This window comes from Rhinolophus ferrumequinum, chromosome 6 (genome assembly GCF_004115265.2).
Source record: "Rhinolophus ferrumequinum isolate MPI-CBG mRhiFer1 chromosome 6, mRhiFer1_v1.p, whole genome shotgun sequence".
Lineage (NCBI taxonomy): Eukaryota > Metazoa > Chordata > Mammalia > Chiroptera > Rhinolophidae > Rhinolophus > Rhinolophus ferrumequinum.
The window spans coordinates 96,947,385-96,960,820 of NC_046289.1; the positions used below are offsets into that span (position 1 = coordinate 96,947,385).

General features: G+C 43.7%; 1 protein-coding gene across 2 annotated transcripts in view; it reads left to right on the forward strand.

Annotated features, from left to right (window-relative positions):
• The window catches only part of THSD4 (thrombospondin type 1 domain containing 4), a 585,321-nt gene extending 572,320 nt beyond the window's left edge, over nucleotides 1-13,001 (forward strand). For both annotated transcript variants that reach the window (XM_033109294.1, XM_033109295.1), the window contains 4 exons: nucleotides 250-423; nucleotides 7,737-7,916; nucleotides 11,543-11,687; nucleotides 12,111-13,001. In XM_033109294.1, the coding sequence (XP_032965185.1) occupies nucleotides 250-423; nucleotides 7,737-7,916; nucleotides 11,543-11,687; nucleotides 12,111-12,253 (642 nt within the window). In that variant the 3' untranslated portion in view covers nucleotides 12,254-13,001. The remainder of the gene's footprint in view (nucleotides 1-249; nucleotides 424-7,736; nucleotides 7,917-11,542; nucleotides 11,688-12,110) is intronic.
• Nucleotides 13,002-13,436: the final 435 nt, after the last annotated feature.

Genomic DNA, 13,436 nt, shown 5'->3' on the forward strand with positions numbered 1-13,436 from the left:
AGCATATTAATTGCAACCATGACACAGGATATTGGGAATGAAGACTGTCCCAGAAAACCTAAGATGGGGGCTATGCCACACGGATACCCCTTGATGGAGGAGGCTGTGCATGAGAAGTGGTCGGAGATTTCTAGGGGAAAGAGCTGGTAGGGAAACAAGGTGTTCGGTCCTTCCCCGCACCATTTGAAAGTGGCCTCAGAACCTGGGGGAGAGGCCCCCCCTCTAACGCTCCCATCTTCTGTCTTGCAGTGCTCGGCGGAGTGCGGGGCTGGCATGCGGACGAGGTCGGTGGTATGCATGACCAACCACATCAGCAGCCTGCCCCTGGAGGGCTGTGGGAACAACCGGCCGGCGGAGGCCACCCCGTGTGACAACGGGCCCTGCACAGGCAAGGTGGAGTGGTTTGCTGGGAGCTGGAGTCAGGTGAGTGGCTAGAACTGGGTGTGTCTGCCTGTCCCTGGTAAGAGGTAGCATAGCAAGGAGTTAGGAAGCAGGACCTGGTCTGTCCTGGGTTTGTATCCCCGCAGTGCTACCCGTGACCCCGAAGAGGCTGCTTATGCTCTTGGAGCCCCACTTAGTCCACAGTATTTATTTAGCACCTACTACGTGCTCTTCTAAGCACTTGGGATGCATCAATGAGCAAAATTAATGTCCCTTCCCTCAGGGAGTTTGTGGTCTAGCATGGTTTCCTTGTCTATAAAAGGCTGGTCGTGACAGTACCTGACGAGCTTATTTGTAGAAGAAATGAAGTAGTGTATATTAAGTGTGTAGCACAGTGAGTGACATGCACTAAACACATAATAAATCATAGCTGTTGCCACTGCTGCCATTATTGTTGATAAAGCCAGTTTTGTCTATATTTGAGTGTCAGAAGCAGAAAGATAGGATCCAGTTATTCCACATCTGGGTATATACCCAAAGGAAATGAAATCATTATCTCGGAAGGATATCTGTACTCCCATGTTCATAGCAGCATTATTCACAACAGCAAAGGTATGGAAACAACCTAAGTGTCCATCAACAGATGAATGGATAAGAAAGTTTTATAGATAGATAGATAGATAGATAGACAGACAGACAGATAGATATGCACACACAGAGGGTGCCAAAAAATGTATACACATTTTAAGAGATGTTATCTATGCTAACGCAGTAGTTCACCATAATCAGAAGTGTCTGGATGCTGATGGTAACCACTTTGAGCACCTCTTATAATTGCAGATGTCAAACGTGACTATATATTGAGTATTACAATTTTAATACAGTTTTTTCCCTTCCTAAATGGTCATACATTTTTTGGCACCGTGTGTGTGTGTGTGTGTGTGTGTGTGTGTGTGTGTATGTGTGTGATGGAATATTAATCAACCTTAAAAGGGAAATCCTGCCATTTGCAACAACATGGATGAATTTAGAGGCTATTATGCTAAGTGAAATAAGCCAGAGAAAGACAAATAGTGCATGGCATCAATTATATGTGGAATCTAAAAAAGCCAAATTCATAGACAGAGAGTAGAATAGTGGTTTCCAGGGGCTGGGAGTGGGGGAAATGAGGAGAGGTTGGTAAAAGTTCCAGTTATAAGATGAATAAGATCTGAGGATCTAATGTACAGCACAGTGACTGTAGTTAATAACACTGTTGTAGAACTGAAATTTGCTGAGAGTGTAGAACTTAAGTGTTGACACCAAAAACAAAAAAACAAAAAAAAAAGAGGTAAGTATGCTTAGCTCAGTGGTAAGCATCCTTTCACGTATATCAAATGATAAATGTAAATATATTACAATTTTATTTGTCAATTATACCTCATTAAAGCTTGGGAGAAAAGAAGCAGAAATAGAAAAGGTTGAGGTTATTCATTATAAAGAACAGATAATACTGGATACTTTAATAGCATGACTTAATTGATCAATTTTTGTCCTCGCTGTTCCAACATTGAACATGAACCCCCTAAGAAAATGTGGAAAGCATCAGTCCCTCTTATTCTCATCATGATTACCATCAGTATTTTGAGTTCTTGGGCCACTTACCATTTGGCTCCCAGGGCTGGCTGGTTCTCCAAGGACGTTTTGGCTGATGGTCATGATTTATACACATTATCAGGACCTCTGGCTCCATATAGAATTTTATTTCTTTTAACTAGCTTTAAACACAGACCCTGAAAAAAGTGGACTGCCTTGTCCATGTAAATTGATACAACCCTTTGGAAAGCAATTTGGCAATAAAAGTCAAGAACCATTAAAATGTTCATTTGCTCTAACCCAGTCACCCCACTCCTGGGGATTCATTTTAAGGAAATAATTAACAGAAGAAAAAAGGCTTTTTAACAGAGATGTTCATGACAGCAGAGTGGTGAGGGATATTATGGTATATCACAACTCATTAAAATATTATGTAACAAGAACAGTGATAATTAGGAAGACATGGAAAGTACATATGATATAAGGGCAAGTGAAAAACAGAATATGAAAACTATGAACCTATGATCTCAACCACTTCAAAGTATAGTGTTTTTTATATAAGCAACATGGGGAAATGTTTTCTTCTCAAATTTCCTTTAATGTTTTATAATACAAACTGTAAAATATAGAAAATTTAAAAAAGAAAGAAAATTCAAATATGTGCCATGGTAGCATGGTGGATATCAGAGTTATTCATGCTTAATAACTGATCCCAGCTCTACTGCTCCTTATTTCTCTGACATGGGGCAACTAATTTAACTTCTCTGAGCTTGTTTGGCCATCCAAATGTGATAGTAATACCAACTGCCTTGGGTTTTCATGAGTTTCTATACATATGGGGTTACCCATTGCTTGGGACATGGGTGTACTTAATAAGTGTAAGTTCCTTTTTCTCCATGTTTATTATTTTTCCTGCCAGCCATTTCTATCTCTTCTTTGGTAATAAAGCACCTAAGACCTAAATCCCAAAGTTAATTTAGAAGTGGTCTGACAATTAAGTTTGAGAACTCACCTTAGAAAAAGTGCTCCATACCTCATTGCTGAATATCATTATGGTCACCTTCGAAGTACTCCCCTTGGGAAGCTATGCACCAACGCGCCAGCACCTAGTCCACCCTTCAAAGCAATTTTGGAACTCTTTTTCTGGAATGGCCATCAGAGCTGTCGTCGTATTACCTTTGATGTCCTGAATATCATCAAAATGTATTCCTTTTATTATTTCCTTTATCTTCAGGTAAAGAAAGAAGTCAATGGGGGTAGATCAGGTGAGTAGGGAGGGTGTTCCAATACAGTTATTTATTTACTGGCTGAAAACTCCCTCACAGACAGTGCTGTGTGAGCTGGTGCATTGTCGTGATGAAAGAACCGTAAATTGTTGGCGAAAAGCTCAGGTCGTCTAACTTTTTCATGCAGCCTTTTCAGCACTTCCAGATAATAAACTTGGTTAACTGTTTGCCTAGTTGGTACAAATTCATAATGAATAATCCCTCTGATATTAAAAAAGGTTAGCAACATCGTTGCAACAAGTTCACAAACTTAATTGTCAGACCTTGTATATGGAATGCCAGATATCCAAGGAAACTGAGGCAAAGGGAAGAGTGTAAAAGTGTAATATCAGATCATAACAGTGTTCACACACAGTGAAAATAAGGGTGCAATTCAACTCGCATGCCTCCCGATCTCAGAAGAGGGGAGGGGAGCAGGATGCTGGGTCTTTGCTTGTGGGCCTCTTATTGACTCTAGACCTGAGCTCAGAGAGCCGAGTGGGGTGAATCCTGCTGAAGGCAGACCTTATTTCTGCTAAGATTAGAAACATGGACTGATTTTCCTGTTGTCCAGAGGGTCAGAATAAGATTGAATGTGAACTGAGTTTTGGTTCTCGATGTCAGAGCCTACTGTCACCTCCCTGCCCTGGGAATTTGACATTATCCCCAAAGAAAATTAAATAGAGAATGCTTATTTATTGAAAGGCACGTCTTAAAAATTAACTGACTTCAGAATATAAAAATAAATGTTCCTTCCTGCCATGTGGGTTGAACGAAAGCTGGCATCTTGAACACCCTACCAGCCTGGTCATGGTGACTAGTCCGGGATGGACATGTGACCTAAGCCAAGCCAGACAGAGGCCTCCCCTGGGACTTTTATGGACTTCAGGGAAGAGATTCCCTGGGAAACTGTGAGTACAGTTGCCAGCAGTGGCCATACTTTGGCTTGCAGAGAGAGCCGGCCCAAGAGAACAAGACCTAGAGAACTTAGGGAGTCTTTTCCTCTCTGGAGGCAAAGTAGCCCAACTCTTATTCATAAGGTATTCTGCCAAGTCTAGTATTCATGCCCAGATGTTTCCTTTCTTCCCTGTCAATTCTGGGTTTATTTCACCCTTAGATTGTCTTAGTTCTGAGGGGTCTTTCACATCCTCTGGTCATTGGGAACAGCCCTCTTGTCTGCCCGTGTGTCTGGATCATATTTATTCTCCCTGGCATCTAAGCAGACACCTCTACTCTCACCTGCCTTGGAACAGTGATCCACCAACGTACAGCTGCAGGAATGCTTTAAGTGTGGAAACATGTAGAATGGTTATCACCTCTCAGTGGAAGCATTTGTCCTATTAAATATCACTTTTGTCTTCTGTTCTTTTCTCTATGAATTACATTTTATCTAATATTTGTATTACTCTATCTTATTTATTATTATTGATTTTCACCTGGTATACTTTTGTCAATGTCCTATGTAATTTTTAAGACATGTCTTTTGTATGCAGGACTATTTTTGTCTTTATTTTTACCCAACCTGCAAATCTCTATTTTTTAAGAGTAAAATTTTCACCATTTACATTTATTGTAATCACGTATGTTTGGACTTTCTCCTGCCGTCTTATTTTGTGTTTTCTATTTAGTTTTCTATTGCCGTGCTTTCTTGGGCTTTTTTGTCCTCTTTCCTTTCTACATATTTGTACTGGTTAGGCTTCCTGAATTCCATTTATTTCCTCTAACATTTTGGAAGTTATAAATCCTATTTTTATTCGTCTAGTGATAACAGAAGAGAAAAAGATTTAGCACAGAGTTTTAAAATGTTATGTTTCTAACAGATCAGGTTATCAGTTAGAAACATAAACTGAAGAAAAAAGAAGCCCCTGAAAGAAAACAGAAGACTGAAGTCCCGTTTTATTTACCTCCAGTCTCTCAATCTATAATACCTCCAAAAAGATGTTGAAGTCATCTGAATATAGCTCCATATTAATGTTAATTAATTTTATAAAAAATACTAATTTAGATTTTAATATAGCCCCCTCCCCTCCAAAGGTTATTTTTATTGAAATATAATTCACATACCGTAAAATCCACCCTCTTAAAGTGTACAATCAGTGGTTTCTTTGTATAGCCACAAAGCTGTGCAACCATCACCTCTAATTCCAGAACATTTTTATCACCCCAAAGGAAACCCCACATCCATTATTAACAATAGTGTTTACTGGTGTCTTTGCCAATTTCTGCTCTTATATCCTGTGTCTTCTTCCTGTTTCTTTTTTGTTTTGTTAGAGACCGTAACCCAGTAAGTCTTTCTAATAAGATCCATAAGCCATAAGTTTTCTGAGCCCTTGAATATGTGAAAATGTCTTCACTTTGCCCTTGGACGAGAAAGCTCCCAGTTGGGGCAGATGCCTTTGCTTCTTCCTGGGCACAGTCAGGCTCCTGGTCTGGCCACACTCTCTGGCCACTTAGCTGGCCACTCTCTCATTGTCCCGAGGCCTCCCTCCTGCCACTCACGTCCCCATGTCCATCACCGCCCTCACCTGAAGCCCTGGAGCTGCTTCCTCCTGGGTAGCGGTCCTCCTCTACGTTCACATTGGACTATGATTTTCTCCTTCAGTTTAGTCTCATCTGTCTTTCACCATTCAGAGATTCCCCGTAATTTCTGGTTGACCAAGGATGAGTACCCTTTCCTGTTTCAAATACCGTCTCATGCACACACACATACACCCCCATACACATCCATTCACTAGTTCCCAAACACACATGTTCTGCCGTTTCTGGGCATTTAGGGTAGGAGAAGACTGCAACAGGTGCTCATTCTTCCTTAATTCCTAATGTCTTCAAGGACTTTCCAAACAGCATAAAATGACTTCAGATTTTGGTTAAGGTTTACGGTCTGCTGTCCGGCCCACCACTCGGTACAGACATAGCTCCTCAGAGCAGTCAGGGGCGTTTCAAATGAGGTTTCCACACGGACTTCGCAGGTGAGACCGTAGAGACCTGGGAAAGTGCTATGGCCAAAGACACAGAACGATTTACTGACGACGTCTAGACTAGTTTCCGTTCTCCTGACTTCAGTCCCACGTTCTACTCCTGCCGACCCCCGGACCTGTCACACACACCCTCTCCCCTCCTTTGCCTGGCAGCCTATTGCTGCCCTGCTGCCTCCGATTCTCTCCTTGTTGGCAGCACTTAAAGAAAAAGGACAAAACGTGGATGTACACCCAATCAATAATCAACTCACACATTGTGGCGTGCATTGTTATGTTTCTCATTGTTAAACCAATGAGAAAGATCACCTCCAGGGAAAACCCATGTCAGAGACATCATAATACACACTGTACAAACCACACAGGTCGAATACAGTCTGCCTGGGAGGCTGCGGTGGGACTCAACCTCCAGCTCAAATAAATAAATTAACTAATCAACATGGAAGAAAATGGAAATCAACTAAGAAGGTATTCTGGATGTCTAGAAAATGGTAGAAAAGGAGGCACAAAGTGGGAATTACTGATGGTGATGGTTATTATGCCCTGTGGGGCTAATTCATAGTCTGTCTGCTTGGGGTCTGTTTTGGGGTTTTTTTGGTTTTTGTAGAGATGCGGGTTTTTTCCCTGGTTTTATTTGACCACGTGTCTACCTGCAGAAGCAAGGCTGATATTAAGAATTCCAGCTATAAGGATTGTTACAGGCTTTCCATAAAGGTAGTGGATTCTTTAATGTCTCTAAAAGTAGACAGATCACAGCTTGTAAATTTTTTAACCAAGAAGTAGTAAGTAAACCAAACTTGAACAGAAAACATTTTACAAAGTAATAGATTTACGAGCAGTTACACGCATCGTATTTCCATAAACTAACAAAATGCACCAACATGTGTAGTTGTCTGACTGGCCGCTGGGGACAGCGCACCCCAACAACCCTCGGCACCAAGTTAGGAAGTGAGGGGATTGGGCTCCATGGTGGAAGGCTTCCTGCTGGCCGCCCTGCTAGGAGGGGAGACTTAACCACAAGGGACATGGTCCCAAGTCTGGAATGTTCTTCTCAGCTTTGTACGTTCCAAAGAATTTTAACTTAGCCCTCATGTGCAGTTGTGCAGGTTCTGGGAGATTAATTCATTACCAGTGTCCACCCACTAAGGAACCACCAGATAAACCAGAATGTTAGTTCACTGTTTTACAGTGAGAGGTGTCAGAGTCTACTGGACAGAAACCAGCAACTTGACTGCCTGGTGTGTCCTGTCGGGGCGTCTCAAGGGGGCACGATTCCACTCTCAGCACAGAGGGCATCAGGGTCTCAGCAGCCAGCAGCCGGAAACTGTGGTGACTCAGGGCACCCACTCCCCATTCCAGATGCAGAACTGTTAGGAAAATCGGAATTTGTGGGCAACTTCTCTAGAAACATTTCCTAGTGCCCTTGGGCTCTTCCTCACTGAATTGATGATAGAAAGCACTCGCAAACATCCCTTGATGGACAGTAGCTCTCATCTCCTTTCCATCGTGTGACACCATCTTTCTCTGCTTCTTTCTCCAGTGTTCCATCGAGTGCGGGAGCGGAACCCAACAGAGGGAGGTGATTTGTGTTAGGAAGAATGCGGACACGTTCGAAGTGCTGGACCCTTACGACTGTTCCTTCCTGGAGAGACCCCCCAGCCAGCAGTCCTGCCACCTGAAGCCTTGCGGGGCCAAATGGTTTAACACAGAATGGAGCATGGTGAGTCGGGTGCTCGTGAGAGAGACGGTATTCATACATTGTTTGTCTCCCACACACATGCCTGGGCCCTGCTAGGTGCCAGGCACAGGGCTCAGCCGTCAGGTCGATTCCCTGCAGTAATCTACTCCAGCTGGTCACTGCCGGGGCACGCCTGGGTCAGCATACCTGGTGAGTGGAGCCTGAGGCTGACACAGTCTTGATCTCTAAACCGTGGAGGCCATACAGCAGTGACACTCAGGTTTCAGAGTGCATGAGAATCAGCTGAGATCTCATCTGAAAAGACCAGTTCCAAGTCCACCGGGCCAAGCAGTTTGCATTTTGAACAAGCTCTTTAGGTGAGTTGGACGCAGGTATCCTTGGACCACATTTTGAGAAGTACTGCCTAGAGGATTGATGGCTGAAGGGATTCAAGGATGCTGCTGAGAAATTTCATCACGGAGTGATCTTGTTATAAAACCCACTGAAGTTCTAAAACCCACTGAAAACTCAAAGAATTTCCATGGGTCTCAGTACCAGTGTGAAACCCACACCAGTCAGCCCTCTGTGTGTGTGTGTGTGCGTGTGTGTATGTACACTTTCTTTAAATCATATAGACAATATGGACCACTCCCATTTCTATGGGACTGCTCCCATTTCTCTCTTTGAATTGGCTGCTAGGACACTCAGCCAAAATTGTGGCGCATCTCTAAGAGAGAATTTATCAGCTCTGACAAAATAGATTGTTCTTATTTTTATCTTCTTTTTACCCTCGTGTTTTTGTTTTTGTTTTCGTTTTTTATCTTATAGCCCTCCAAGCATTTCTTAAGTCATCTCAAATCCTTTCTGTAAGGATGCAGGGTATTATGTAAATGAAGAGAGACAGAGAGTAGGAGACAGAATGGAAGAGTTAATTAAGGAATGAAAAGGAAAAGGATGGAAATAGTGATAAAATGCTTTTTGGGTTTTTTTGTGGGTTTTTTTTTCAAGTAGAAGAGTTTATTTTGAAGGAACTTCCTAAAACAGAAAGCGTCCTCAGAGCATCATTCCTAACGACCGTCTAACATGTGTTGGACCCACAGGGGCGAGATGCATTCTGCTTTGTGTCACTAAAGGTCTTCAAGGAGTGGTGGTAGGTGAGCCCAGACTAGGGGCCAAAGCCTTTCTCAAGATCTTTATAAGACATATGGATAAAAGCTGAGAATTCTGTTTCCAAACAGTACGAGTCAGCTCTAGTGATAACGGCCACTGGGCACGTGGTGAGCCACACCTCAGGGCAAATGGGGACGAAGGAGCAGTTCAGTGTCAGGGGGGTTTTGTCAACTTCTGGGAAATGGAACTAAAGTATTCTGATGTTGGCCAAGACCCTTGAGAACATAAGAACAGATCACTATTTTCTTTTACCATTTGGTTTGGAGAGTCCAGAAAGGGCCAAGTTCACCAGGTCATATCAAAGGAGACAAACTCCAAAAACACCTGGCTGGATACAACCCAGATGTCCCTCAAAGTTGGTGTGGAACCTCCAAACCACACAGTACTACTCAGCAACAAACAGGAATGAGCTGTTGGTACCTAAACAACATGGATGAACGTCACGTGCATTTTGCTAAATGAAAGAAAGACCCCAAAAGCTATATATTATATAACTCCATTTACATAATACTCTGTAAAAGGCAAAACTCTAGGGACAGAGACGGGGTGGGGTGACTCTCACTGCAAAGGGACAGACAAGGGGATTTATTGTGTGTGATGAAACTTTTATGGAAATGATCGCAGAGCAGTGACGGAAGGTACACAGCGATGAAAGGTAGATGTCTGAATATGCCTTGTTTTATAAATTTGAGGTTAGAACTAAGTCAACGTGTTATATAATTATAAAATAAAATTAATTCTTTTAAAAAAAAATCCCCAAAAATGGAAAATGAAACAAATTAACCTAAATGTGTATCATGCTGGTGGCATAAGCACTATTGTCTGTGGCTTTAAAACACAGGAATTTGACTGTCCATCCCTAAGAACAATAGAACTGCAGAAAAATGTTCACATTGTTTGCAATGACCACATTTTTAGTATTCTGAGATGGTTGGGTGTGTAATGTGTGATAAAGTAAATAATATACTGTTTGATACTGTGATAATAATTATATACAATAGCAGGCATGATAATATGATAGTGTAACCCTGTTATCTCCAGTATCGAATACTAGGCTTCTCAACTTAGGAGAAAACAGATACAGATGAAAAAGAGAGGTTTAAGTGAAAATCCTGTTATCCTGAATTTGAATTAGAAGTATCCGTATGAACTCATAAAGTAACTTATTTTACTCTCCTGGTTTTATCTACTGAACGAGCCTAGAAACAACGACCAACCAAGTAACAAAGAGCATACCTGTGGTTTCAAAACACCACTCCCCTCTGAAAGGAAGCAGGAACTCTGAGAAAAATGGCTGATTACAGATCTGGGACCATATATGCGTAAATCAGATTGGAATAGCTTTTTGTACCAGGCGACAGGAAGTTCTCAAAGACAACTGGGTTTGTGACCTAAGGAGCCGCGAAGAGGCTTCTGCTGCCAATCAATAGGGCGGCAGTGAGCATTCACTGAAGTATTAACTACCATAGACTCAATGAAACACACCATACATGTTAAATCCATCAACTACAAGTTTATAATAATAATAAAAAACCAATAGGTCACCATTGGAGGATGTTAAGGGAACCAACTCATTATTCTAAATACTGATAAATAAAATAATCAAGCATTCATTCCGACTTTCCAATGGGCAAGCTGTACCACTAGGTAACCAAAGAGTAAATATATGGGGGAGGGGATGCTTTAGAAGAGATTCCCAGCTAATAAAAGAAGAAGAGAGGATAGAATATTACCACCGTTTTCCAACCCCGCATGAACCAAAGGTTCTGGGCTTATCACTGCTGCACGCATCCCCAAAAGAGACACATCCTATGAAGTAGTCTCACCACAAAAAGTCAAACCTGTACCTGTTGAAGTCCTGTTATAGGGACTACAGAAGACAGAGGAGCTTGTTAAACTGGGGGTACAGTTGATATGTGCCATGGCAATGCCGTCAGCAAAGTCCTGACTGTGGGAAACGGCAGGACAAATGAGTCAGTTCCTCCAACACCTCAAGTTCACGGGGAGAGAACAGAAGAGGGGGACCTATGGATTAAAAGAGTCACGAAAAGCATTTCAACCAACAGCAAAATGCAGACCTGATGTGAATCCTGATTTTTTTTAAATGATATTTAAAAAAATCTATGAGATTCACAAGTGGAAATAAGAACATTGACTATATATTTTAAAATAGTAAGAACTATGTATTGTTAATTCCTAGATATTGTGGTAATTTTATAGAGACCTTATGCTTTAGAGCGAAAAACTGAAATATTATGGAAGAAACGATATGATGTCTAGATTTGCTTCAAAATTATTCCAAGAGTGGACATGGGTGGAGTATAGATGGGACATAACTGGCCACGAGTTGATGGGTGTTGAAACTGGTTGATAGTTGCATAGGAATTTGATTATTCTGTCTCCTTCTGGAGATGTTTGAAATTTTGTGATATTGGCCCTCTCCAGTATGCTGAGCTAATGGGCTGCCAAGAAACCTGCCTTTCTCCTTTTGTCCCCAGTGCTCCAAGAGCTGCCAGGGCGGCTTCCGGGTCCGGGAAGTGCGCTGCCTGTCAGATGACATGACCCTAAGTAACCTCTGTGACCCTCAGCTGAAACCAGAAGAGAAAGAATCTTGTAACCCTCAGGACTGTGTTCCTGAAGTCGGTGAGTAGGAATTCCTATCTTGGAGTCAAGACTCCTCTCTGTTAACAAGTTCTCTGGTGTGAAAATGCCACGCCCATTTAGGTCTCTCTGTGACCTTGTGCAAGGTCATGGAGTTCAGGGCTCAACACACTGTTGGGAGGATACGTTTATAGCACGGATGGCAATCCAAGCCACCCACCGAAAGATAAACTTTGGTGTGAATTGATTAAAATGGCAATGCATTCAGAGATTTGGTTTCATCATCCTTAAGGTAAAAGCAGTGAGACTTCAACTTCATGTTTAAAGAAAAAGAAAAAAAGGCAAGCTCCCCAGGCCACCTCCTGTGGGTAACAGACGGATGAGGAGCCCCAGCCCCGCCCTTTCTCTCTGCCGTAGTCCCGCCCCTGCCCCTTGTGCTCAGGCTTTTGTTCTCTTCCGCTGCAGATGAAAACTGCAAGGACAGGTACTACAACTGCAACGTGGTGGTTCAAGCGCGACTGTGCGTCTACAACTACTACAAGACTGCCTGCTGTGCCTCCTGCACTCGTGTGGCCAACAGACACCCCGGCTTCCTGGGGAGCAGATAACACCCCTGCACCACATCCCTCGGGCAGGGCAGGGAGTCTGCGAGCAGGGGGCCGCCCGGCTGCTGCTCCGCGGGGCTCCCTGGCCCCGGCGCTGCCGGCCGGCTGGGTCACCACCCTCGCCTTCGGTCACGTGTACACGTGGTGCCAACGAGCGGAGCCACAGCTGCCCTCTGAGCGTCGCCATAAACTGATGATCCCTCCTTGGGGAACCTGGCACCTGTAACGGTGCCCTCTGAAAACCAAGCAGTGGGGAGTGCAGGTGGCTCTCGGCCAACTCTCGGGCTGGCACTTTCTGCGTCAGCGATTGGGCCCTGACTGGGCGCTGCCTCCGCCCCAGAGCCCCTGGCCTTTCCAATGTCAGTGCCCCCGGAAAGTCAGAGGGGGCAGCCCCCCACCCCAGGGCCCCATGGAGCCCTCCTTACCTCAGCCCGGCTGTGCCTATCTTCGTTCTCAAAGACATTGGGCTGTGTTCCTGCCGACGACACAAATATCTCCTGTCCATTTAGCGCTTTATTGTTTCACAGGTATATTCACATGTATTAACTCATTAGCAGCTCACAATGCCCCAGGACGGGAGGCAGGGAATGAATCATTATCCCCATTTTACTGACAAGGAAACTGAGATTCAATTTTGATAATTAACCTGCTAGGTATATTCACCTGTCCAGTGGCAGAGCGGAGTCCTGACCCTAATCATCTGACCACAGAACCCTCACCCCAAGGCCTGGGCATACGTCTTAGGTCCGCAGGCTGCAGGCTGCGCTTCCGTTCAGACCAGGAGGCTGTGAGGTTTCCCAATCAGCAAACAAAGCCCAGGTCTTTGAATTCTTCCCTCCTGCCAAAGGTCAAGACCATGCGCTGTGTCAGTTTCAGGAATCTGTTTCTTCTTATGCCTTCCCCCCACAGTCACAAATCCTTGTCAGGGGATTCTGCAGGATTAAACCTCATCCTTAAAGGAAACCTCATGTCCCGTGAGACCAGAAAGCTATTGGGTAGCAAGGTGATTGCCTGAAATTCTGCTTCCATCCTCCCCGGGAATGGCAATTCAGGGTCCCTTTGGCCACAGAGCCTTCCGTGTCGCAGAGTTCCAGAGGTTTGTGTTCCCGTCCCTTCCTCAGCTAGCCCTCATCCCCCACCCCCACCCTAGGCTATCGCCCAGTGGAAAGACTTCACCAACCCATCC